This window comes from Electrona antarctica (genome assembly GCF_951216825.1).
Source record: "Electrona antarctica genome assembly, chromosome: 18".
Taxonomy (NCBI): Eukaryota; Metazoa; Chordata; class Actinopteri; order Myctophiformes; family Myctophidae; genus Electrona; species Electrona antarctica.
Window position 1 is genome coordinate 35,714,236 of NC_136799.1, and position 25,557 is coordinate 35,739,792.

Consider the following 25,557-nt stretch of genomic DNA (forward strand, 5'->3'; position numbering starts at 1 on the left):
TACAGAGAGACAGGAAAGGCATGTGAGAGAGATTGGATTGGATCCACACCCGATTCAGCTGTGGGAAATACTTTATAGCATTATTTATGTAGTAGGCTCTCTTACTCTGTTTTGTTTTTGTAACTCAAGGGCCGAAGGCTTGTGGTAGACTGTGAAGACTGTTCATATTAATAAATCAACAATGGTGCTCTGTTGAATTCTGCTTTAGATTAATATTACAATTAACCAACCACACAATGAAATAGAAAATAGGGCTTAAGTGGTTAAAACTGCCTTTGCACCCACAGATGCGAGGGTGTGTGAGGCTGGCATGTTGTATCCATTGGGTCAAATGGAGCCCCAACAAGTGGATAATCCAGCTTTAGCACACCTCTCTGCAGACAATAATCTGCAGTCACTCAGATAAAGACATAATCTTGAATGAGGTCCAAATGGATTGCAGAGATTGTCAGTTTCATCATGTTAGCCTCTTTTCTAAAAGCCCACTCCACTAACCACTTTCGACCTGTCATCCCTATTTTGGCCATATCATTATACGTGACAATAGCGACATGTGAGCTTGTAGATTGGCTATTTCCATGCATGATAAACAAACACCCTGCATTTTATTCAGCCTGCACTCAAGGTCTGTTGTTGGAATCATTGTCCCTGAGGGCACAATGTAATGTTATGTTTATATAATACAATGTAATGTTATGTTTCTATAACAAAATGTAATGCTATGTTAGTATAATGCAATATGTTATATTCATATGTTTATATAATATAAAATTAAACATAAAACTGAGTCTTCTTTTTAAATTCCTGTGACCAACATGAAATGAAGTGACTTGGTCTGTGAGTAAGTGGTGTGTTATAAATCCACTAGGTGTCCCTAGTGCTCTACTGCCTCTGTCTGGACAGACTCTATAAAGTCTTAAATGGATTTACCACTTTTCTATTGAGACATACACCAATACAAGCCCAGGTTGATGGATATTTACACTACTGGTTTTGTTTTCAGTAACTGTAGCATAAACGTGGAGCTGCAAATAGTTCTGGCCAACAGAAGTGAAAGTCTCTCCCCTAACAGGCAGCTCCTGTAATGCATGTTGTACAGTACTTACCGTAATTTGTGTTAACTGCGAGCATTAAGCAGGGCTATAATGACTCTGCAAGACAGTAAGTGTGCTGCCATTACAGTACCTTGTCCTTGCTCTGCTAAAAGAAGGGGGGTAAAATCATTAATGCACAGATTTGGGGCTAATTTGGAGGGCTTTAATGCTTCTGATATTGCAACAGATAATTACACATTTTTATTTTTTAGAATACACGTGCAGTATGGAGTTATGATAAGTATCTTTTCATGGAATTACATTTATCTACATACAGGATTGTAGTGCAACTATGTTCCTTCGTGCATATCTGTCAGTTTTCTTGCATTAAAATGACATTAGCATAAAGATTGTGAATAATTCATCTGTCTTGAGTGAGCCCAGATGCACTTGGCTGCCAACTCTCTCTCTCTCTCTCTCTCTCTCTCTCTCTCTCTCTCTCTCTCTCTCTCTCTCTCTCTCTCTCTCTCTCTCTCTCTCTGTCCTCTCTCTCCCCCAGTGAGTAGAGCACATGGTTCATAGCTGGTTTAATGGGATGGAATGTGACAGGTTATGTTTTCATCTGCCTGATATGGAGCCTTGCCTAGGAGGGAGGGAGCGAGAAAGAGAGAGGGTGGGTGGGAGGAAGAGTGAGTTAGCCTCTACTACAACCATAGTCTGGGCTCATCATTAGACATGTTTGTGCTTGTTGTGAATCAGTTGGAGATGATGCTCTGCCCCCCACCCGAACATCACCACCACTACCATGTGCATAACCGCACACACACACACGCACGCACGCACACACACTAAATATACACGTACATACACACAAAACACATGCTCTGTATGGGGCCATTACCACTGGTCCACTGCTTTCCTACATTCTGCTGTGTGTGTGCATTCGGAGTGCCATTAGCCCAAGACTCTGTGAATAATTGCTGAATGGACCATGTTTTCTATGCAATCTACTCCGGTTCAAGTGTATAGGAACTTGGGGGTTGGGCTGAAGTGAGAGTTATGAGACCATTGATTGATGTTTGGGGCCATGATATAAAAAACATAATACAGTTTCTTGTTCATTGTTTATCTGGTGGTATTTTGAGGTGCTTATGCCAACCAAGTGTGAGTCGTCATCAAAATGAATGTTTTTGTTTTCATGTGTCCCATGTTCAGCGGCCCGACAAATAAACACTTTCAAAAACAATCTCACCATATTCTTTCTCCAAAACCGCTCATTGAGTTATAACAGATGCTTGATATTTTCCTTTATAATTACTTGCACAAGCAGAGCGCGCAAGTATTGTGGTCGGCTGGACCAAAAGTGGTATGTATGTATGGTATGCATCAATGCATGTCCCTAATTGGCTATTGATGGTGACGTGACTAAGATATGTTTCAATGTTGGGTGGGTAAAAGGGTACTGCGATCGGCTGGATATGTCGGTGTCCACTGGCCAATTAAGGGACCAACATTCTTGATGACGGAACTACGGTACGTTTGGTGATTGGCTGGGTGATCGGCAGGGTATGGATGTATGGATGGTCGTCATTGTCCCTGGCTGTTGATGGCAATGTAGCCTCGGAAACCCAGACGTTTTTATTTCAGCTGCCTATGCCATAGAAAGCATAGGTGGACCCCAGGCGATGTAACTGAGGTACGCTCCAGGGTTGGTATAAGGTCAATAACGGGTCAACTTGCAACGCAAGTTGACAGCTCGACAGAGTGCATTTCTAGTTTGTTTTGTGACTGGGTCCCCTGGAATGAAATGGAGGAATGAGGAATAAAATATGGACTACGGCAGCAATAACATATGACAAAAGAAAATAGGTATTTTGTTTAAACATTCTATCAAGGGACTACTGGGCTATGTCTTATTGAGGCATGTATCACATTTTTGCTATTGTTCAGTAACGGAGGTCTCCCGTTTCTCCAGCTCTTTAATAAACAGAAAATACATTTTAAGGTGGGTTGAAAATGTTATAGATGATAAATCCACTGAGAAACTAACCTTTGCTGATGGTGAAAGTCCTGATGGGCGATCTGAATATCAATAATACAGACGTACAACATAAAGAGGCGCCTGTTTTCAAATAATTTAGTAGGTTTTGTGATCTGCATAGTGTTAGCCAGATAATTACCCAACCCTAGAGTGTACCCTTAAACTTAATACCCTTAATACCCTGGCATCAATTGGTCATTTTAGGAATTTACTCAATAACCGTCATCACCTGTATGTTGCTGTTTTAACTGATTGCTGAATATATACAGTAATTGTATTAACGGTTTGTTGTAACTAATATTGTTGTTGTATTACTGTTTTTTTGTATGTAATCTCGGCATCATTGTAAATGAGGGGTTCCCTCAATGGTCTCTCCGAGAATTTAAATAAAGGTTGAATGAATGAATGAGTATGTTTCTACTCAAACTGTCATTGATCTCATTCTGACCTCGGACAAATCCAGAATCTCCAAGAAAGGTGTTATTGTATGCAGGCTTAGCGATCATTTTATGATATTCTGTACCCGCAAAAAACAAAAACTTAAGACCGGCTGCCACAAAACAGTCATAACAAGGGACCTCAAAACATACTCAAGTGACCAAGAATTGGAGAGTCTGGATTGGTCCGATGAGCTTAAAAGCACACTTGTCGAAGAAGCATGGCTTGGCTTCAAAACCAGTACTGTACCAAAAATCTGTACTGAACAACATGGCTCCTTTGAGAACCATCAGGGTCAAAACCCGCTCGGAGCCATGGATAAATTCGGACATACTTACTGCAATGAAAGCCAGAGACAAAAAATGCTCTGAATTTCTAAAATACAAGTCAAAGCTTGCCAAGCGCTTCGACAGTGATCTCCAAGCTCAGCTGGACAACCTAAAAACCCAACGAAACAAGCTAAGAAATATTGTTACTGCCATGACCAAATCAGCTAAAAGAAACTTTATCAATGATAAAGCTGAGGAAAACAAAAACAAACCTCGGGAGCTCTGGACGCTCCTCAACAACCAACTAGGCTGCGGTCAGAAACTTAAAACCAGGCTTTCAAACATAAACATCAAATCGAACGACACTTTCATCACTGACAAGCTTGATGTGGCCAACTACTTGAACATCTTCTTTACAAACATAGCAACAACGCTGGTTAACAAACTGCCCTCCCACTCTGGGCTCTTTGGTGTAGAGCACATTAAAACCTTCTACAGAAACCTAGGTGTTTGTAAAGACGATTTTAAACTAGTTATGGTAACAACTGATGAGGTACTTAAGAAATGGAGTGCCCTCCAACCCCACAAGGCCACTGGCCATGACAATATTCCCTCCAAATTTCTCAGAGACTCTGCCATCTCTATATCTCCAATCATCACCCACATAGTAAACCTCTTCATCAAACAGGGACAGGTCCCCCAAGATTTCAAACTGGCCAAAGTAACCCCCCTGCACAAGAAAGGGAGTAAATTAGACCCCTGCAACTACCACCCTATTTCTATTTTAAGCTCCATCTCGAAAGTGATGGAAAAAATAGTCTATGAACAGGTTGAAAAGTATCTTGCCACAAATAGTGTAGTAGTGCAACCCAGATTCGGCACAAACAAGGGACTAAATTATTTTCGCTCCTATGCCACCAAAATGTGGAACGCCCTACCAACAGTCATTAAGACATGTGAATCCCTTGACTCCTTCAAAACCGCTCTCAAAGGGCACCTACGGACGGCTGCAATTCGAAACTGGCCCCCGTAAAAATCTGAATCCCCCCTTTTTCCTCACTGTATATGTTTCTTTTCCCTTTTTTTACCTCCTTTATGATGAATTCCTGTTCTGTTCTTTGACTATATAGAAGTGTCTTTGTACTCTCTAAATGATGATTTGAACAAGGTGGACCCTCTTGTAAACAAGTGTAATGCTTTATTGGGTCGTCCACTCACAGTTAACAGTCTTTGTATTGAGTTGTGCTTGAAATGTACTGTAATTCTGCAAACTGTTAATAAATATTTCAATCAATCAATGCTCTCCGCGGTCACGGAAATATCAGATACGAGTACGACCCCGTACGACCCCACTAGAGAGCTTGCACAAAAATCTCAAATCTCACCCACTTCTTTCCTCCTAGTCAGGGGATATTAATAAAACCTGGGAATACATTTCTTACCAAGAATTTTGTTCACCAATGTGTTTGTAAAGGTGTCTACTAACATATCCCACATTGGTTTATATTCAACCACCCTAGGGGAATGTTTGACAGCTGCTGAAAGTTGGGGTACCATACAACCATTATAAGGCGAAATGTTCTAAATTTCATTATGCTTTAAGTAGCATGTGACGTGTCAAACTAGGGGGTTTTCATCATTCTGAATCCATTTCAAGCATTAGTTTTGCACGAAAAACACTCCTTGGGCTTAAAAAGGCCATATGCGTCATCACAAATGTGATGAGGTCAGCACATTTGGGCACATTTGGGCAAGTGTGGCCGTTTTTAGCCCAAGGAGTGTTTTTCGTGCAAAACAAATGCTTGGAATGGATTCACCCCTAGTTTGACACGTCACATGCTATTTAAAGCATAATGAAATTTAGAACATTTTGCCATATATTGGCTGTTAATGGTACCCCAACTTTCAGCAGCTGTCAAAAATTCCCCTAGGGTGGTTGAATATAAACCAATGTGGGATATGTTAGTAGACACCTTTACAAACACATTGGTGAAGACAATTCTTGGTAAGAAATTTATTTCCAGATTTGACTGGTAATACTGATAATATTCCCTGACTATCCTGTAAACCTGAAGTTTGGGACCATAGACATATGGGACCAGTGAAAAACATTGCTCCAGGCTCACTCCACTCCCATTGGTCCCAACATGTCAGCGCGTCATCCTGTTGTTGCTTGGTGGTGTGCTTGTGTGCTAGCCGATGTTGTTAGCTATCAGCTAGCTACTAACGCAGCGCTACGCTGTTTTTGTCATTTGATTTTATTATGCTGCCGGTAATATGAAAGGCATCTCTCCCAAATGACATTTCTATTGTTATAGGTAAGTTAATTTATCCCCAAATGCCTCGCTATTCACGTCGCTGTTATGTATTGGCTGGTGAACAACCCTGGCTGGCTAGCCAGACCAGCTAAATATCAGAGTAAACAGAGATGGAAAAAGAGTCAACGATAGAGCTTAAACACAGTTTGCCTGTATTTCGTTTTAGTTATTCTGAGTCCTGGTAAACTGTACTGCTATATTGATGGCTAGCCGGCAATGTATTTGCTAGTTTTGTTTTCCTACTAATATCACAACGTGTGCTGTGTTAACGTTACTGGGATATTGCTGCTAGGCTACAAGACCGAACAAACAACACAGTTGCATTTTATCTAAGCACAGTAGCAATGTGGTTAACACTGATAAGTCCATAGTCATCATGTGTTTTTCAATTGTTTACGTTATAAGTCATATGTAGGTAATTAGCACTTGGCGTATGTCTCTCAGTCAGTATACTGTAAAATACTTTGTTGTTCATTGCAAACGTCTTGACTGTTTCCAGGAGGATGACTGAGAGCTGTGCTGCAGCTGTGAGGAGATGACCTGCCACCCCTCAGGGCATGGTCAGAATGGGGCCAGACGTGCCCCTTCTCAATGAATACAAACAGGAGTTCTTCTGGAAGCGTTTCCCCCAGACCGTGTTGGGAGGTCCGCGCCTCAAACTGGGATACTGCGCCCCGTCTTACGTCTATGTCAACCAGGCACTCCTGTTCTTGACGCCATGGCTGTTTGGAGGCGTCGGCAGCCTGTTGTACCAAATCCAGGTGCTGCAGGAGGTCCATGCCGCGGTGCTCTCTGGTATGCTGATGTTTGGGACGGCGGTGGGCGTGCAGGCCCTGGCACTCTACGCTGCACGCAGGAGCGGCACGGTGGAGAGGCTGGGGGCGGCCAACGTCCTGGCTGACGAGGAAGAGGTGGAGTTCACCCACTGCGTTGGCCCAGAGACCGTCAGGTTCATCGCCCCCGGGAAGAGGTTTGGGCTGAACGTGGTGCTGCACACACTTCTGGCCGGGGTTCTTTGTGGCTTTGGGACGTGGTACGTGCTCCTAGGCAGATTGACTGCTCTCTATGGCAGTATGGGTGTGTCCCTGCTTATATTCATCCTCAGCTGGGTGACCCTGTGTATAGCCGAATATTCACTCATCATCAACACGGCTACGGAGACGGCCACTTTCCAGGCTCAAGACACCTATGAGATCACCCCGCTCACCCGGCCCCTCTACATCTTCACTTTCATCGCTGTGGACTTGGCGGATAGGTAACCTATGTGATCTAGTGATGATGTCTTTTTGTAGGCTAACCTCGGAAGGTAATTCCACCATGGAATTCCATGACAGATTTTCAATGGTGTTTCTGTACAGAAAAAGGCTTATGATAGTCACATTATGTTGAACAAGATTTAATTCATCTTTCTTTCCCCTTTTTATTTTGCTATACATTGAGAGTTTAGATTTAGAAGTTATATACCCATGTCACACAGAGACGGGAGTAATTTTCTGCATGAATACAAATGCTTAGAAATCAATGGCGAGGGAACCTATAGCTCAAAATGCTAACTTCCAGGTTTTTTAGGACCCCCCCGGGAACCCCACTCGGAGTTACACCACTCACTTCACACGGGTGTGATTTTTAAAAAAAAAGAAAAAAACCCATCTGGTGAAATAGACAAGCATAGGACCATTGTCACAATATTTGAGTGAATTTGTTGCTTTCCATGAAGGTTCACAGGTCCTGTGCCTGAGCTCCAGTTGGCCAGTCAGGTGCTCCATGTTGTGTTCCTACTCCTACCTCTGCTGTGGGCACTGGGGATGTTGTCGCCCCTGGACGCCCTGCTCCTCTGGGGCATGGAGCAGTTTCTTGTTTTTGGCTTGGGGGGCTCACCCATGTCCAGCAACCTCAGGTGATTTGGTTTAATCTCCCAATTCAAAGCCTGTGTTTTTGTTCTTTTTGTCAGTATTTGTGGCACATTACAGTGGCCTTCTAAAGGCTAATTTATACCCCAACAGATTTTCAAGCTAACAATGCAACTCTATGTGTGTGCTTAGTGTTTTTGTGTGTGTACTCTGCCTTGCAGGCTGATGGTAATGTTTGCTGTATCTGTTGCTGTTGCTGTGTGCAATTTCTTCATCCCGTCCACACTGGGTGTGGTTCTGTTCTCCGTCTCCATGGGCTTTCTGTTGAGCTTGGACCTCAGCCAGATCGGCAGCCTCTGCACCAGGTCCAAGGTGGTCCATGGGTGGAGGGACAGTGGACGGCGGAGGGGGGCGTCGCCGGCCCCTCCCACTTCATTCGGCTGGCATCTGGGCTGCAGAGAGATGCTGTTGTATTTGTGCTTGCTGTTGGCAGCCATGGCGGACGCTGGGCTGCTGCATCACTTCCTTGGCCCACCTCAACCCCACAGCTTAGTTGGCGGACCTCAGGCTCCTGTCAGCTATCTCCTCCTTGCACTCTTCTTCCTCTGCTGGGCTCTCAGAGAGATCCAGGGGGCCTATGTCTTCGGAGGGGTGCTAATCAACCCCTTGTACCCACGAGGCATGACCAGTGTACCGGTGTTCAAGCAGAAGAGTCGGGGTCTTCATCTTGCAGCAGCAGTCAGAAGGCTCCTCCTCAACCTCGGTGAGCTTTGAATGTTGAACCTCAACTGTTCTTCAAATATTTTTTGTGTTGTATGTTTTTTTTCCAGCTGTTTAGCCATCTAAGCCATCTTTTAGTGGGAAAACGGGCAGTCTAAAATCTCAGTGGTCATATCGTTACATTGCATTGTGAACTTTTTGAACATTTTGACATGAAATAGGGATGCTAGGGTTAAAGTGGTAAATGTTTTCCTTTGCCAACCTGTGTATATTTGTGCACTGATTCCAGAGGCACCATGTGCCGTTTTTTTGTTTAAGATTTTTCTGCCTTTATTTGGATATGGTAGTACAGTTGAGATAGACAGGAAACAGGGAGAGAGGCAGAGAGTTGCATTGGGTTCACATTAGAGCCTATATTGCACCTTAATTACTAGGCCATCAGCGCCATCATAAGTGACATTTTAATGCATTTCAAATTTAACTGAAATGGTATTGGCATAGCATTTTGCCCGCTGGCGCTGACACACCTACTTTGAATTGTTCTTGAGAATTGACAATTCATTCAACAAACCACCATTTTGATTTGGTGACCAAATTAGGAAGCAAAATATACTTAAGGGGGGGTAGTCTTCACCAGCAATGGATGTGCATTATACATGTAAGTGTTTTACCCTTTAATATTGACAGTACTGATCATCACTATGTTTAACTTTACAGTGTCTCCATTTGCAATGATTGCGTTCCTGTCTATGGACAGCTCTGTGCAGCGTCTCCACACAGCTTCCCTAAGTGTGGGATTCACACGGGCATTTAGAGTGGTAAAAACTCACTCACTCACTCACTCACTTTTTTGCAACTTGCATTCTGTGCAAACTCCCAATTGTTTCCTTGCTATTTTCGGTAGATATGGATGTTCATGACTTGCTCTGTGAATGATGTGTAGGTCTGGCAGGGCTCTGAGGATGCACTGCTCCACATGGTAGTCGTAGTGTCGGTGCGTCTGGTTGCTGGGGACAGGACTCTGCCAGGATGGGACAGTCTGGGCACTGGAGTCCAGCTTCTTTTGGTAAGAGCAATTCATCAGCCCACCACATCTCAGGACCATGGACTTGAGGTCACAAGACTCGGACTTGAGGCGTAGATTTGACGACATCAGACTTAACTCGAATCAGCCCATCACAGTTTGGCACAGTCATTATGGTGGTCTCTGTATGTCAGAGGAAATAAGTAAGTAGAAATGAGCAGGGGACTCATAGCCTCAGCTGATTGGATCACTTTCAAGCCAACCAATAACCTGTTCACACACCCTAAGTGTCATGACACGTAAACTTTTCATTTGGCTATTTTTGATGTGCAACACCATCGTACAACAATAGGGCAGTTAATGAAAATGTACTTTACTCTGTGAGCTGTCCTGACGTAAACACAGTTTCTTTAAACTTTGTAATCTTAATATACTTTTATTTATATCTAGGCAAAACTCCATTTATCTCCCACTAACGCAGACCATTATGATACTTGTAAAATTGTCTTGGTATTGACTCAACTCTCAAATTCTTCACTCCAAAATGTGTTTATATAAATAAATACTGGAAAGGTGTTATCATTCACCATTAGACTTTCACTGGTTGTGCTATAATCACTTGTATTATCTGTGAATTGTACAGATCTCGCTGACTAAGGTACTGATGGTCTTTGTTTTGTAACGTATCTGTATTATCAGAATTGTAAAAGGCTTCCTGAGGTACACTGATAGCCTCTCGTTGCGATACTAATATACTACTGCGCTGGGCCAATCCACCTCGTGGCATATGCATATGCAATAGGGGTGGGTGAAGTCTGGCTGAGCCAGGCTAGAACACTGACAGTTCTGTGATTAAAATAAATTAAAAAGACTTCAAAATTCACAGTTAAATGTATTTTAAATTAAAAGAAGAATACTAACAAAAATAAATGGTGGTTCATTCTAGAACCGAAGATAATTAACAACATCAAAATGTATTTCCTGAGTTTACCCTGAATATGTACCGATGATTTTTTTCAGCCATGGCTTCATGCTTTGTACTACAAGAGGCCAGGCAGCGTAGGGTGCAAAGTGCAAACTAGGGCTGCACGATATTAGGAAAACGTGATATGCGATAACATTGTTGAATACAAGTAAACAAATACTGAAGTATACAGTTTTAATGTGTTTCTGTCTTGCCTTTGCTGCTAACATAGAACCCAGACAATGTATAGGGCTAACTGAATGCACACACTAAAAACAATTAGGAAATTGATTATATTTCCATAGAGTTGCTCACTACTCGCTTAAAACCTTTTCTTCTAATCTAAACAAACATAATTTATACCTGGATTATTGAAATAAACAAAAAACTGGAAACAAGTTAAATAATCGTTAGGGCTCCAAGTGATTGGCCAAATGTATTGAAATGCAGAGTGTAACATAAAAGGAAATGAAAGAGTTATCGTGTTGCAGCTTTCTGTGTTGGGACATGTAGACATACATACATACATACATACATACATAGGGAGGGACACACATGCGTAATTGAGCGGAGGCACCACTCAAAAATAAGGCAGGTGATGCTTGTCATTCTTCTCTCTGAGTCCATGCCCTTGATGTTTGCTTCACTGTCTATTGCCAGGTGGGCCTCCTATGTGACAGACTGGTGCAGTTCCTGGCCAAGCTGAAGTTCACCTTGACTGTTTTGGTGACATCCTGGACAGAGAAGAAGCAGCGGCGTCAGTCGGCTGGAACCCTGTTGGCTCTGAATGCCTCTCTCTGCCCTCTGCTCCTGGCTGTGGTGACCCTCTCTGCCATTTTGTCTGCCCCTCTGCTGCCCCTCTTCACTCTGCCCATCTTCCTGGTCGGTTTCCCCAGGCCTCAGCGCAGTTGGCCGGGGCCAGTAGGGACCGCCTGTCCCTGTCCAGACTCCATCTTCTACCAGCAGATGAGTGGAAGCCTAGCCTCTGCTCTGAGGGGGGCCTTCGCCAGAGGCTCACTTGGTTAGTTGGTTAGCTTCTCCATAAAACATTCCGGAAAAGGACATCCACTGCAACCCATAATATGACCTCACCAGAGTAGTGATGTTTACAGTTGTTTTATGTTTTGGGTCATTTAGATAAGAGAGTTGAGAGATTGGATGCTGAGAGTAGCCAGGGGGAAACAACATGCAGCACATGACTGTCCGGCATTGAACCGGAGACATTGCAACAATGGTCAGCACAAACCACTCATTCACCAGTTGAGTAGCCTGGGTTCCAGCCTGATTTGCTGCGTTCCGCGGATCTGAAAATGTCACTTCACAACTCAGTCTGACTCTGGACAGTCTCCTAGGTAGTCGGGCCATATGAAAGGTTGAAATGGAACCGTGGCTTCTGATTGGTCTGTGGTGCGGGTTGAGGAAAACACCAGTTTGACGTATCAATGCGCACTGCACAGCTACTGCTGTTGTCCTGCAACGTCCCCTTATCATTCACTAAACTCACCCCACACAGCCGTCATTCTTTTTGTACTACTGAATCTGACAGTGGACTACTGAATCGTTTACTTTTTAGTACCGTAGGTTTTTACTCAAGTCTTGAACGGCGCTATTTTAACAGTGAGAAGCATGTACAGAGTGGCGCTGGCTGATGACGTATCAGCAACACCGTGGCTATGTAACAGTTGACGTTATGCAATGAGAGTCAAGCAGCCTCTGTCCAGACTGAGTAGCGAGTGTCAATTCAGAATCACGGAGCGCAGCGATTCAGGCTGGAACCCAGGCTACCAGTTGAGTGCTTCAACAGTATTTGTGAATTTTGAAGTTGATCTGCAGTACATGTTTAATTGTAATGAGAATTCACTTAAGCATTCATAGAAATAGTACATTGAACTTCACTTCAAGTTACCACAGTAACTCAACATTTATTTCTGTAAGTATCAATTTTCAGTCACCAGCAAAACACAGTATAGCACAATAAACGCTTAGCATTTAAATGTATGGGGTTTTGCCAGTACTTACTTCTCCTTACTGGTGATGAAGCAAATGGAATTCTCACTATCATGCTGCACTAGAGGTATAAATGTTGCTCCAGTAGTGTTCAGAATTAGTTTTGTCTTAACAGTACGCGTTGCCTCTTAAAGGTTGTGACACTGAACCTTTACCAGGGTCAAACAGGGACCGTATGCAGATGAAAGAGCATCGAAGGAAGGAGTGCCTCTCTTGGTTTGATATTAAGAGGAATGTTGTCGTGGGTAGATTGTGGAGCCGCTGGCAGTAATGCAAGCTTGCAGGATCCAGTTGTGCTTCCTGTGAAGTGACCCGAACAAAATAGCTCTGATCTGTATTCATTACATCCAAATATTTCCACACCATTAACCTCATAATACTCTTACGCCAACCGAAGCTGCTTCTGGAATTTTCTACAGTGCTCTACTCTATGTGATGTCGGGAGGGGGCAAGAGACAAAAAATGAAATGGTGTCGCCGAGTACAAGCTCAATTATTCATGGGTTGATGACTCAAAACAGAAAGGGGGGGGGAAATAATCTTCAATGATGTCATCACTCAATCTTATTGTTTTCTTGGTGAGCTTGGGGTGTCTTAGCTGTAATGTATAATTCAGACCAATCTTTTGTCTTTTAATGTTCACAGTCTACCAAGATGGCAGTTTGTTAGCTTTAGCTTTTCCGTTCCTTTGGCCCCTGTGCAACATAGGAGCTCGTGCATCAGTGAGCAATGAGCAGGAACGAAGTATGCGAGCACAGCGTGTCACTTCCCATCACTAGGTGGTGTCTGTGACTATTCCGAGTTGTCATTATGGGACATGACATTATCCTTGAGCCACGCAAATACTGAGTCCACTTAAAAACAAAAAAGGCTACCGGCGCCTTTCTGCCGCCACTTGTCCATACTGAAATTAACGTCTGTCTGCTTACCTCCTGTTGTCTAAAATTGAAAAGACCATGTAGGGATTCTCTGAGTCGCCTCCCATAAGGCGAATGAATATTCAGAGATTAATGGAAAGTCAGGGCAGAGAAGGAATTCAATATTTAGATCTCTGTGCAGTCAGCCAGTTTAAACCGTATCATGACCTTCCTGTAGAACTGAAATGGTAAGCGTCACCCTGCAGCTCATCCAGCAGCCAAGTTATCCAAGAGACACTCTCTTGATGCAAAATGAAAGGGCTGTGTGACCAGGGGCCTCTTACTTATGTATATACTATGTATGCTTCCTTTTTCCTTGCCCTCAATCCCCACATCACAACATCTCTCAACTACATGGTAGATGCATGCATGGCTGATGTTGTGTTTTGTTCTCCCTGCTATAGGTTCCTTATCCCCAGGCTCTCACTTCCTTGGTCGGTTCCAAGACCGTATGGTTTGGATAATGATTCTGGAGAGAGGTTATGGGTACTGTACAGTCAATATTAAGGTACTACAAAGGCAGAGTTTCCATGTTGGGGGGGGGGGGGGGGGGGGGGACTAAATATTTGCCGTGCTGTGACATTTAATTGAATTACTTTGATTTTTAGGGTCTGGAGCTGCAGGAGACCTCCTGCCACACGGTGGAAGCACGGCGGGTGGACGAGGTGTTTGAAGGAGCTTTTGAGCGCCCAGAGCGTCTTGGTTTTACCCAGGGCCTTAACCTGCACTGGGGCAATGCCCTTAGCCCTTGTGCCGCCCTCCCCGTGTGGGTCTATTCGGATGCTAGGAATGTGCTTTCTGGCATCATCGACTCTCACGACAACTTGAGGAAACTCCAGGATGATTTTCTGAAAGCACTGGTTTGGTTGCTCCTCCGCCATTGCGTTCAGAAGCGAAAAGGCTTTATCTGGGGAAGTGAAGAAGGGCCAAGAGGTGGCAGCAGGAAGTCCCAGTCCTCCCAGTTGGCCCAGTCCTTTGCTAACCAGCCTGCGGAGGCTGTCATAGTGGAGTCCAATGTGTCCTCTCTGAAGTTCAGGCAGGACAGCTCAAGCATGACCTCCTTTGGTGACTGGTCAGATGAGGATGACCTGTTTGGTCCCCAACCGGCCAGGCGAACAGTGGCGTTGGTGAGTACAGAGGCTCAGCTGGGACACACAACACTGCAGACGGGACCCTCTCTGCCTGGCTCTGTGGAGATGGACAGTCTATTTGAAAACATGGCTCTCTCGGCCCTGCAGCCACTGCAGCCTCTGGGACTGGGCCTTGGGCTTCCAGCGGTGGATAAGGGCCGGAACCCAGATGGCTCTGCAGAAGGTCCTGCATCACTCCCTCATTTAAATTTCAGCTGCCCACAGTCTGAGGCATTCAACCTGCCTAAGGGATGGAGGACAGCCCCCTTGCTACCATCGCGTTTACAGCAGCTCAGGTCTTTGTTCCCTGAGGACTGGTTTCGGTTTAATCTTGGGCGATTTGGGTCCGCTGTGCAGGGTGAAGACTCAGAGGACATGACGAAGGCCCTGAAAGAGGATGAAGCACTGAGGGAGCTGCATGCTCAAGTGGTTCTGTCGTGCCTCATCTCCCTGGGGGCGGAGTCCACCTTCACCAGCCCCAGCTATGTGTACAGGCTCTACTGTGGAGATGTACCATGGACAGAAGGACTTGACTGGCTTTCTGCTAGTAAAGAACTTTACCAGATTGCACTTAGAGCATTTAGGTAAAATAGGCAACTAAAATAGGCAATTGCCCACAAACGCTGTTTACATTTCTGTCACCGGAAAAAGGTAACTGATTTAAATGTTCTTCCTGTTGCTGGGTTTTTCTACCTTCAGGTTCAGTTTCAAGCTGCTGTTTGATCAGGCAAGTCTAGGGCCCATAGAAGGCCCTGAGGAATTGTTCAGCACCTTGGAGGACTATGACAGGGACTGGTACATTGGCCTGGTGGCGGAGAGAGGCTGGCATGACAGTGTTCTTCAGGAGAAACCTTTCCTCTTCTCTCTAGGACATGACCTCACCATGGTAACCAAACACACATCGGTCATAGACTGCATGTACACACTTGCATTCTAGTTGACATACAGTAGAGCTTGTCTAGGCATAGCAATTCAGGATATTGAGCGAATTTGTTAAAAGTTTAATGGTTATTACCCCTTTTATAAGCCTTTGCATATCCTGAGGGCCTCAGGCTGTAACCTGCTGGTTGTTTTTGAGTAATGACCAAAGACAAGGGGGGAGCCATGTCTTTGCTGTCAGGGCGTCTCGGCTCTGAAATGACGTGCCTGCCCTAAGGAACTCGGGCTTGCTCATCATTCTTATTTTAAGTTGCTTCTTAAATCTTACTTTTATTAAAATGCCTTTATATGAATACAAAAATGTTTACATTTTGTTTGATTCCCTAAATGTTTTTTACTTCTCACTGCACTGCTGATTTTATTACATTGTTTTATATGGCATTTTGTTTAGTAGTAAAATACAAATGCAACATCACATTCACTACTGTCCTGTTTCCACAGGGCACATACACGGGACGAGTGCTGTCCCTGCAGGAGCAGCTGGTGCAGGTTGGCCGTCTGAATGGAGAAGGTGTGCGTGGACAATGGGCCAATTTGTCCTGGGAACTCCTGTATGCCACCAACGATGACGAGGAACGATACAGCATCCAAGCTCACCCCATCATGCTGAGGAACCTTACTGTTCAGGCGGCCGACCCGCCTCTTGGGTACCCCATTTATTCATCTGCCCCCCTGCACTTGCCCTGCTTCTGACCGCTTTTTACATGGGTTCGACTTTTAGGGAATTCACACTGTATAAATTCCTGAGTATTCATTTAACTCTAGGAGTTTGCAGTGCAGGATTCCCTGGACCACACTAACACGGTGGTATTGTCAGTCTTTATTCTTGTACGAGTTACAAAGAAAATGTACAAGTTCAGTCATCAAAACAATCGTTAGTGATTTCTTGGAACTGTACATTAGTGGATATAATAAATTTGCTTTGAACATTTTGTACTTTAGACCACAGCAATTGTGCCATTTATTGGTTCCCACAAATTAGGTTTTTGTAGATTTAAAAAAAGAATAAAAAATCATTGATTGAATTTGCCCACCGCTCCCTTCAAGAGATATCAACATAATACCTCTGGGTTGATTGTTTTCTCATATTTCACAAAGAAACTCATCCCCTGATAAAGAAAAAAAGGGACTTTACTGTTTTATTAGGAAAGTTTGAATTCATGGATGTGCCTTGGGTTTGTCTTTGCAGTATATGTAATGTGGTTAGTAAATATTTGTTTTGTTTACAGTTCACTTGTTTACAATTTAGAGCAAGGCGTTCACCAGGGTCTCCTGTATATAAAGTTTGAGATTGTTGATTTTGTGTAAGTATATACTTGTAATAAAATGGCTTGACAAAAAAGACATTTGTTTCACTAAGCAAATCTTTCCCACATTTTATTACATTAATAGTAATGTATTTGAAATGCACTTTTTACAAATCTCAAAGTGCTACAGTAAATAACAGGGTATACGTGCACAAAAGGGTGTATGGGTGGACCGTTTATGTAGTGCAATAAATAAAAAATCACACCCATGTGAAGTGAGGGGCACTAATATATTAAAGTCTAACTCATGTTAATTAGTTGATGTAAAACAAACGGTGCCAACAAACATTAAATTCTCTTTATTGTTAATGGCATTTAATGTTTGTTAGGGACATGATGACGTAATTTTTCCCTTCATTGTCAATGGCGTTTTTAAAACACACATTGAACTAAAAAACATTAAACCTGTATATAGGAGGGACTAGCGCCCCTCAAAAATAATGCTTGACAGCTCTTTGTTCATATACTATAGTGCAGTGCCTGTTCTGGAGGGGGTGATTACTTGGTCCCCGGAAATGCTGGCTGCAGCGTTTGAGAACAGCTCATTTGATCGACTTCACACTCAACGATGCACTGCCTTGGGGCCTCAGTAATATACGGTACCTGACAAGTGACAATCAGATGCTGAGATACATGAAGGTCATACAGAGATCTATCTATATTTCCAGGAATCTTTATGAATGTCCAATACTGCAGTGTTAAGTGGATCAGCTTAACGATTCTTCAGAACCGTACCATTCATCTGATTCACCTCACACGTGAAAGGCATATTGCTGAGGTCCCGATGAGAATGCCCCTCTGCACTACAAATGGAAACAGGCACGCGTTCTGAACAGGTACAGCACTAGTTCCTTTGAATTTATAGATATAAGATGTCCTTATGCTAAACCCCCCTCTCCTCAGGCTGATGTAGCCTAAAATGTTTTACCTTTAACTAGAAAGGAAAAACCTTAACATTCTGCAGGCAAAATCAACGATACAATAATTATTAGGATAATGATGTTCCCTCTTTGATGTCAGGAGGTCTTGGGCTTAGTGAAGTATGCAGAGTCTGCATCCTGCAAAAGAAGAACCTTGGTAAGAACTTATGGTAAATGATAGAAATAACACTAATGCAACATACTGAAATACCATACACAACCTTCACTCTATGTTGGCCTTGGTTTACTATATGTGTAAAACAATAGCCTAGATATGCTCATTGTACTTGAACTTGTTTAGCAACTCTTTCTTAGAATGGAGTAGTGGACTATGTCCATCAGTGTGTTTTATTTTTTATTTTTTAAGTAGGCTTAAACTACTAACCCCATCAAAACAGCACAATGTTGATGAAATCCTACCTTATTACAGGCCTTAAGAGACCTGAGTTGTAAAGAGGTGACCCAGCACTAACTTATTTTTTAGATTGATTTTACACATCAGAGTTTAGTTTATGACGCTACAGTATATGTGGGAGATCATCCCACTGTACCAGTCTTCCTGCATTAAACAACTTGTAACATTGTCCTGTGACACTTAAATATCTGACCAGTTGGAAGTGGAACATGACCTTTTTTGTATGGCCGTCAGCTGTCACTGTCCAGCAGAGGCCACCAGACACATTGCTCAGTCAGTGCCGTTGGGAAGTGTATTCAGTCATACCCTGGCCACCTCCTCCTCTTCATCATACTGAAGCAAGGTCAGTAACAGCTGAGCCCCCTAGCTGTTAAGAGACAGCTCTAGTCTAAATATGTCTGCCGCATCTGCTTTACTCAAGTATTTTCAGACCATACACAAACCCAGGTCTGATTCTCAGTACCTGCTTCTCTACATAAGAAAGTCTGAACTCTGAAAACAGAGCAGTGCCAGGATTTATTATGTATAACCAATTGAAAGGGAAAGTATCAAGAGAATAAGTCAATGAATCTAGCCTCACTTTATGCCGGGGTAACCATCTTTATCCACTCCACTGAAATGACTAAAATAAGTTGTATAGATATACGTACCACACCAGCTTTAAAATTCTTCACTCTTTTTTTGCCCAGTACATTTGTGAGGGACCAGGCCCAAGTGGGAGCATACTGCCACAGATAATAGATCAGGAGGAATGGTTGATTTGCAATCCACATTTCTTGGACACCGTTGGCTATGCCCACCAAGGTTAAGCGCACACAGCGGTGTGTGGACATCTTGTGCATCTGGCTCCCTGCTTCGGGTACAGACTTAGGTAAAGAAGAAAACGAAGAGCAGAGAAAACGTGTTACTAGTGCCAAATTACAACTTGAACATGAACATACCAAACATTACCAAAACACAAAGATCGCTTGGTGGCCTTTACCAGTACCACTTTCTTAGCTAGGCATTTTTAGAGAGAATTAGAAACACTTTGAGAGTGTTGGTATGTAAGTTTGGGAAATCCTGGGTCCCTTCCTTGCACTAGATAACTTTTCTGTTCCAGACTGAATAAGATTAAGCCTGACTTTGAGCATATTAAGACATGATCTCCGGTGCAGCTGGGTTGTTCTATTACAGGGGTGCCCAAAAGGTAGATTGCGATCTACCAGTAGATCACAAGGGCTGTGCAGGTAGATCACATTACATGCCCCTAAAAAAATATATCTAATTAAAAATTTGCCACTTGAATTAAGGTGACTTGATTGACATTTAGAAGGGCCTGTCAGCTCAAACCCACAATGTATTACTTCGTTTTCAAGATTGTTGTGCACAAACGTCAGTAGCATTACAAAGTTATATACTGTGGAGTAAGGAAACAGCAAGACAGGAGACCTTGGGTGCGTCGAGGTAGTTTACTCACTTTCCACATACAAAATATTACAGTACACACTGTCGGTAGAAAGAAAAACCCTACCAATTCCACTTTCCTTCTATTTCCCATTCCAAGTGTGTTTGTCTTATGTCTTACTGTAGCCTATGTAACGCCCCCCCCCCCCAAGTGGGGGGGGGGGGGGCATTCTCAAACGCCCATCAATGGGCATTCTCAAACGCCCATTGAGAATGCATTGGGCGTTTAAGTTAAATAACTCCGAAACTACAAATCATTTCAAAGTAAAAAGTTCCAGCATGTGTCTCCACAGTAAGCTGAATTATAAAAAGTGTGAATGGAGTTTCTAGGTGAAAGTGCTTTTTTGACGTGCCATAGAGCTGCCATTGAGCCCCATTGTGAATTTCTCAAATTTGAAAGCACTATATTTCTAAAACTATGAAACATTTCAAAGATTTCTTTTCAGGCAAACATGTCCACCGTAAGATGAACCTAAATAGGTTTGAATGGGGTTTCTAGGTGTAAGTATGTAGGACTAGTAGCATGCCAAAGTTTGTGCTATTGCCATTGAGAATGCATTGGGCTTTTAAGTTAAATACGGGGGACATATTTTGACAGCAGAAACTGCCTGTCATAATTTCTCCCCCCTCCCTATTCCAAAGCCCCCCCAGGTACATTATATATTTAAACTATTTTCAGCAATGGTACACTTATTTTTTCAGTGGGTAGATCTTGTTGAGCTGGTCATTTTGAAAGTAGATCTCACGTCATAAATGTGTGGGCACCCCTGTTCTAGTATGTGGATGAGTGTATTGTTATGTTCACAATATGTTTGCTTTTTTGGGTGATATTTTTAAGATATTTTTTGGGGGATTTTCCACCTTTACTGATAGTATTTAAAGTGAAGAGAAAAAGGGAGAGAGAGATGTAATAAAGAACATTACCTTTCCCACTTCCTCTGTAAAGGAATTCTCTACAATCTTTGACACCACAGGTCCTGGACACACTGTACTGATGAGTATCTTTGGAAAGTCAGTCAACTCAGAACGGAGAGAATTGAAGAAGCCCTGTAGAATGTCAACAGTCAACAGAATGCTCTCATTCATACAATTTACAATTTAGGCATTTAGCAGACGCTCTTAATCCAGAGCGATTTTACATTAAGCAAGAACAAAAATATAATTATCATATAATTATGACCCCTCAAAAAGGAATCTAAATAGTTTTAATATGTTTAATATGCCCCTGTGATGGCATTTTCCAATACACAGGAAATATTGTAACTGTAGCACACTATGTGTCAAAGTGTCCTTGAGCAAGACAATTAAACCCTAACTGTTCCCCATGTGCCAAATTAATGTCAGCCACTGCTCCTATAAGATGGGATGGGTAAATTTTATCTATCTGAAAATATACTGTAGCAAATACACCAACAACTGAAGGGGACAACATTTGTGTAAATTACAAAAAAATGAATGTTTATAACTAACTGTATAATTATGCTGCAAGTGATAAGCAGTCTTCCTTCACCTGAAGAGCATGTTTGGTGGCAGAGTATCCAGTTGCCAGGGGTGCCCCAGCGATGCCAACTACACTGCTCACAGTCACAATACTCCCAGTCCCTCGTTGCGTCATGTGAGGCAGCACCTGCTTGGTGAGTGAGACTGTTCCCAAGAAGTTGAGCTCCATCAAGGCCTGGTACACGTCCACATTGGTCTCCAGGAACAGAGAGCGTTGGCTACGGCCAGCATTATTAATCAGGATATCAAGCTATACAAAAAAGCATACATAGCACCAGAGAGTAAGACGACTGGAATGATTCTGATGACTGGTGACACAATGCATGGTTTGGTTGACCAACCAACCAGTGGTATTTATTTGACATGTTATCTGAATGAACTGTCCTAAAAAAAGAATTATGGTTTAATGAGATTACTGCAATCCCTGTGATATATTAAAAACAGACAAACTAATGCATTATACATTATCAGATGCAATAGCTTCAGTTGCCTTACCTTGCCAAAGTGCTGGATAACAGCTTTTGTTTTTTCCTCATGAGATGTCCTCTCCAGCAAATCAAGGGGAAGAACAAAAATATCCTGATCTGATAGATTGGAACACTCTTGGAAGAATTGAGAAAGAATTAAGAAAGAATGAATTGAGAAAGAATTAAGAAATAATGAATTGAGAAAGAATTAAGAAATAATGAATTGAGAAAGAATTGCATAATGGAGAAGAATCACATGCTTTCATGTTTTCGCTAACTATCAGTAGGCCTACAGTAACAGATCTAGAACACAATGATTCATGTATGTGCTTTGTGAATTGTTGTGTTGTATGTTGTTCCGTTTTGCTTTGTTTTCTATATCTACATACGTACATACATACAGGCTTTGTTTCACCAAAAATATGTTACTCACCCAAACAGTGACGTTTAACCTTACTGAGCTCCTCCTCCCGACGGGCAGACAGAACCAGGCGTGAGCCACACCCTGCCAGTTGATAGGCCAGCTCCTCTCCAATGCCACTTGAGGCTCCGGTGATCCATACCACCAGTCCTTTCAACTTGGTCTCTGTGGTTATGATTTATGAAAGTTAATGTTTACATATGTATTTGTTGTGTTGTGTGACTAGTCTACACTGCTCCTCAACTGTCAAAATTGAGTTTTGTTAGACTATTGTGAAGTGGACCAATCAAATGTCAAATAGCCCAAAGAATTTCTATGCCAGTAATCCTTGAGACAAGTCTCAAGACCAGAGTACTCATGATTTACTGAGATTTACTGTGCTCAATATAAGTGTGATATTGGTATTGGATTGGACCTGTTGAACCCGTTACAATAATCATTGTCAAGAAGGTTCAAGGTACAAGGTCCAGCAGAGTAGCAACCGGCTATGGGTGGCAATGTTGACATATAGGATAAAATAAAAGTTATTGTGTTAGTGACTGCTGCAAGGCCTATAACGCATGGAATATATATTTATAGTGTATGTATGCATGATTGATTGATAATTGTATTAACAGTTTGTAGAATGGGTACAGTTCAAGAAAAGTACAGGGTCAATACAAAATCTGCTAAGAGGAGAAACCAGATATCTGGGGGGATAGGGACAAGATATACAAATATACACTTGTGCAAATATGCAAAAAAGGAAATCATCATATTAGAAAAAAGGGAAACGTGTACAGTAAAATAGGGATGGGGACTTTAACTTTTTTACAGGGGCCAGTTTCGAATTGCTGCTACCCGTAAAGTGCTCTTTGAGAGCGGTCTTGAATACAGCACATACATAGTAATATAAGGGGGGCCCCAAAACTTGAGCTTTGCTTGGAGCCCCTTACCTACGCTACCCCAACTTGTTAAATCCGTCACTGGTAGTAACAGTCAGCTGATAATTAAAGTTAAGTTATAACTGAGTCATACCTCACCTGGTTTTGTTCCCGCAATACATGCCCATAATAGAGTGAAGTCAGCATCCGCAAAAATGAAACGCACAAACTGAATCACAAAGTAAAGTGATATACAATAGCACAATGCCGAAATAAGGCTACAGTCCATCTAAAAAAAAGAGTGTGTTGCACTTGCAAGTTGCACGGTACAAGAATATGAGAATGAGTGGTGCTGCAGCTGGATGCCTCAAGAGATCAGGCCATAGAGTATATAGGCACGCGGATGTTATGTTGAGCGCAAAGTAACTACGTCACTTCCGGTGTGGTGTTACCAGGGCAAAAGCACGTGTCTATGTTGTCAGTCTCGCTTGCGTTTTAAAATATTTGTCATGAATAATATTGAATAATATGTAAACATGTAATGAAATTCTGACGTTTAGAAAATGTTTGGAATTAATTATTGAAAAGCATACTATGCACTGCAGCCTTCTTGTCGGCAGACTGGGCCAGGTAGGCCTACTCTTGTCAAAAATAGACAATCTATTGCCCTTATCATTGTCACCTGACTGACTGCTTTATTCTGGGTAAAGTAGGCTACTAGACATTTTTAATTAACCATATCAAATAACACAATAACCGTATTGGCAATTGCTTGTCTAAATTCTGGGAATAGTCATTTACAGGTTTTCATCACAACTTTTGAACTTTCTGCTTAGTTTCCGTAGGCTATTGCTGTGATTTAAGGTTGTTTATCTTATCTTTTCCCTATATTCACCCTTTGCTTTTACACATGTGATCACACTTCGGTCTGTCTTTTTGGGTTTCATTAATTTTAACTTACAGTAGCCTAGGCCTACAGCTTTTTTCAGTCCATGCTGTAGTGAAAGCAATTTCCATGCAGCAGCTCTTCAAATGTGGTAGATAGAATAACTACTATTCTTGTCTTGACTTAATATAATGCAATTTCATATGTCTATTGTTCATTATTACACTAAATGTGTGGTCTTCTTAGCCAAGTGAATAGGGGTGATATACAGTATGTTACCAAAACAATGGCTCCAAGTCAAGTCCCTGTATATTAGGCTACACATGGTGGATTTTGATAAATATGATTATTATGATTCTGAATTCAATTCATTAGAACCATGCCGAATGCGAAGGCTACTAGAACCAGGATAAAGTATCAATACTGCAATATAGAAATACTCTGAAATTCTCTCAATATAGAAGTACTAATTATACAGAATGTCCCATTTCAAGTTTTGAAATGTATACAAAATTACAAATCTTTTGAAAATAGCAGATCTACAAGTTTACAATGTGTTGCATCACGACGCATTGTGAACTTGTAGATTGTCTATTTTCAGATGGCCGAAATGTATATAGGGCTGAAGTGGTTAATGTGTTTTGTAATAATAATGTGTTTAGTAACTAAAGTTATGAAAGAGGTAGGAGTGCACACCAAGAGTAGGGAGGTGCTGACGATATATTTTACCCTAGTAACTAAAGTTATCACATAAATGTAGTGGAGTAAAAGTACAATATTTGGATCCGAGATGTAGTGGAGTAGAAGTAAAAGTATTGGAAATTGTAAATACTCAAGTAAAGTACAAATACCTCAAAATTGTACTGAAGTACAGTACTTAAGTAGGCTAAATGTACTTACTTTCCACCACTGACTAGAACAATGTACTCATCTGAGCACAGGTCCCCACCAGCCAGGCCAGGTAGTAGAAGTCAATCTTCAATCAGGATGAAATATGAAAAATCTGACAGGTCTGTCTTGATGACATGACTAGAGATAATGTGTACCGATGTGTGTGATGTTTGGACAAAATATAAATATAAAAAAATATGTGTGTGTGTGCGGTTGTCACGGGCTGTGCGCGTTCAAACTCATTCCAATGACGTGAGATATTTTTTATTTAATTCATGCTTCACAGGTTTAGGTTTTCGTTCACTAATCTTGTTGTATATTAAATGAATAAAGACTTTAATAATTGAATATACAACTAACAACACAGAGTGACAGTTGCTTGCAAGTATGTGCGTGTGTGCGTGCGTGCGTGTGGGGGGGAGGGGGGAACTTTTTTATTGTATTGTCATGTAACTATGGTTTCCATATACGTTGTTTGGTCGTATTGCAGTTGTTCATGTCGCAAAAATGAGGGCGAGGCTTGATTTCATAGGGCGTGCCAGATTGATAAATGCGGTGCCGACGTGAGTGTACTCCAAAACCGACGTTCGAATTTGAGGCAGATTTTACACTCCATTGATAAATGATGTGTAAGAAAAAAGCAACATCTGTACGAGTAAAAATCGCCCTTCTGGTGGCGCTATAACAGGCCGATGTAGAAATATTGTGGCAGAGGTTCTGCTCTGGTATCCAGGGAGTATGGGTGCACAGTTTCACGTTGATCGGACCAACATGCCAGAGATTAGCTGTAC

The 25,557-nt window shown here is 42.2% G+C and overlaps 2 protein-coding genes across 4 annotated transcripts; one reads left to right on the forward strand and one right to left on the reverse strand.

The window, feature by feature from the left end:
• Nucleotides 1-5,867: 5,867 nt before the first annotated feature.
• pcnx4 (pecanex 4) lies at nt 5,868-17,055 on the forward strand. 2 transcript variants are annotated; one of them, XM_079528847.1, is made up of 11 exons: nt 5,868-6,100; nt 6,600-7,355; nt 7,818-7,997; nt 8,172-8,713; nt 9,388-9,488; nt 9,614-9,736; nt 11,319-11,679; nt 13,986-14,089; nt 14,190-15,295; nt 15,411-15,597; nt 16,092-17,055. In XM_079528847.1, exons 2-11 carry the CDS (start codon nt 6,658-6,660, stop codon nt 16,341-16,343), a joined length of 3,654 nt encoding a protein of 1,217 aa, XP_079384973.1. In that variant the 5' UTR covers nt 5,868-6,100; nt 6,600-6,657; the 3' UTR covers nt 16,344-17,055. The 2 variants fall into 2 exon arrangements, with proteins under 2 accessions (XP_079384973.1, XP_079384974.1); XM_079528848.1 differs by lacking the exon at nt 5,868-6,100 and having other exon boundaries at nt 7,138-7,355; nt 7,826-7,997; nt 16,092-17,054.
• Nucleotides 17,056-17,399: 344 nt separating this feature from the next.
• dhrs7 (dehydrogenase/reductase (SDR family) member 7) lies at nt 17,400-23,385 on the reverse strand. Of its 2 annotated transcripts, none has more exons than XM_079528850.1 (7): nt 23,149-23,385; nt 22,139-22,291; nt 21,734-21,822; nt 21,249-21,488; nt 20,663-20,785; nt 18,943-19,158; nt 17,400-18,015 (listed from the first exon to the last, which is right to left on the reverse strand). In XM_079528850.1, the coding sequence occupies exons 1-7, from the start codon at nt 23,276-23,278 to the stop codon at nt 17,974-17,976; spliced, it is 993 nt and encodes a 330-aa protein (XP_079384976.1). In that variant the 5' UTR covers nt 23,279-23,385; the 3' UTR covers nt 17,400-17,973. The 2 variants fall into 2 exon arrangements, with proteins under 2 accessions (XP_079384976.1, XP_079384975.1); XM_079528849.1 differs by having other exon boundaries at nt 17,404-18,015; nt 21,734-21,840; nt 23,149-23,384.
• Between the last annotated feature and the right edge of the window lie 2,172 nt (nt 23,386-25,557).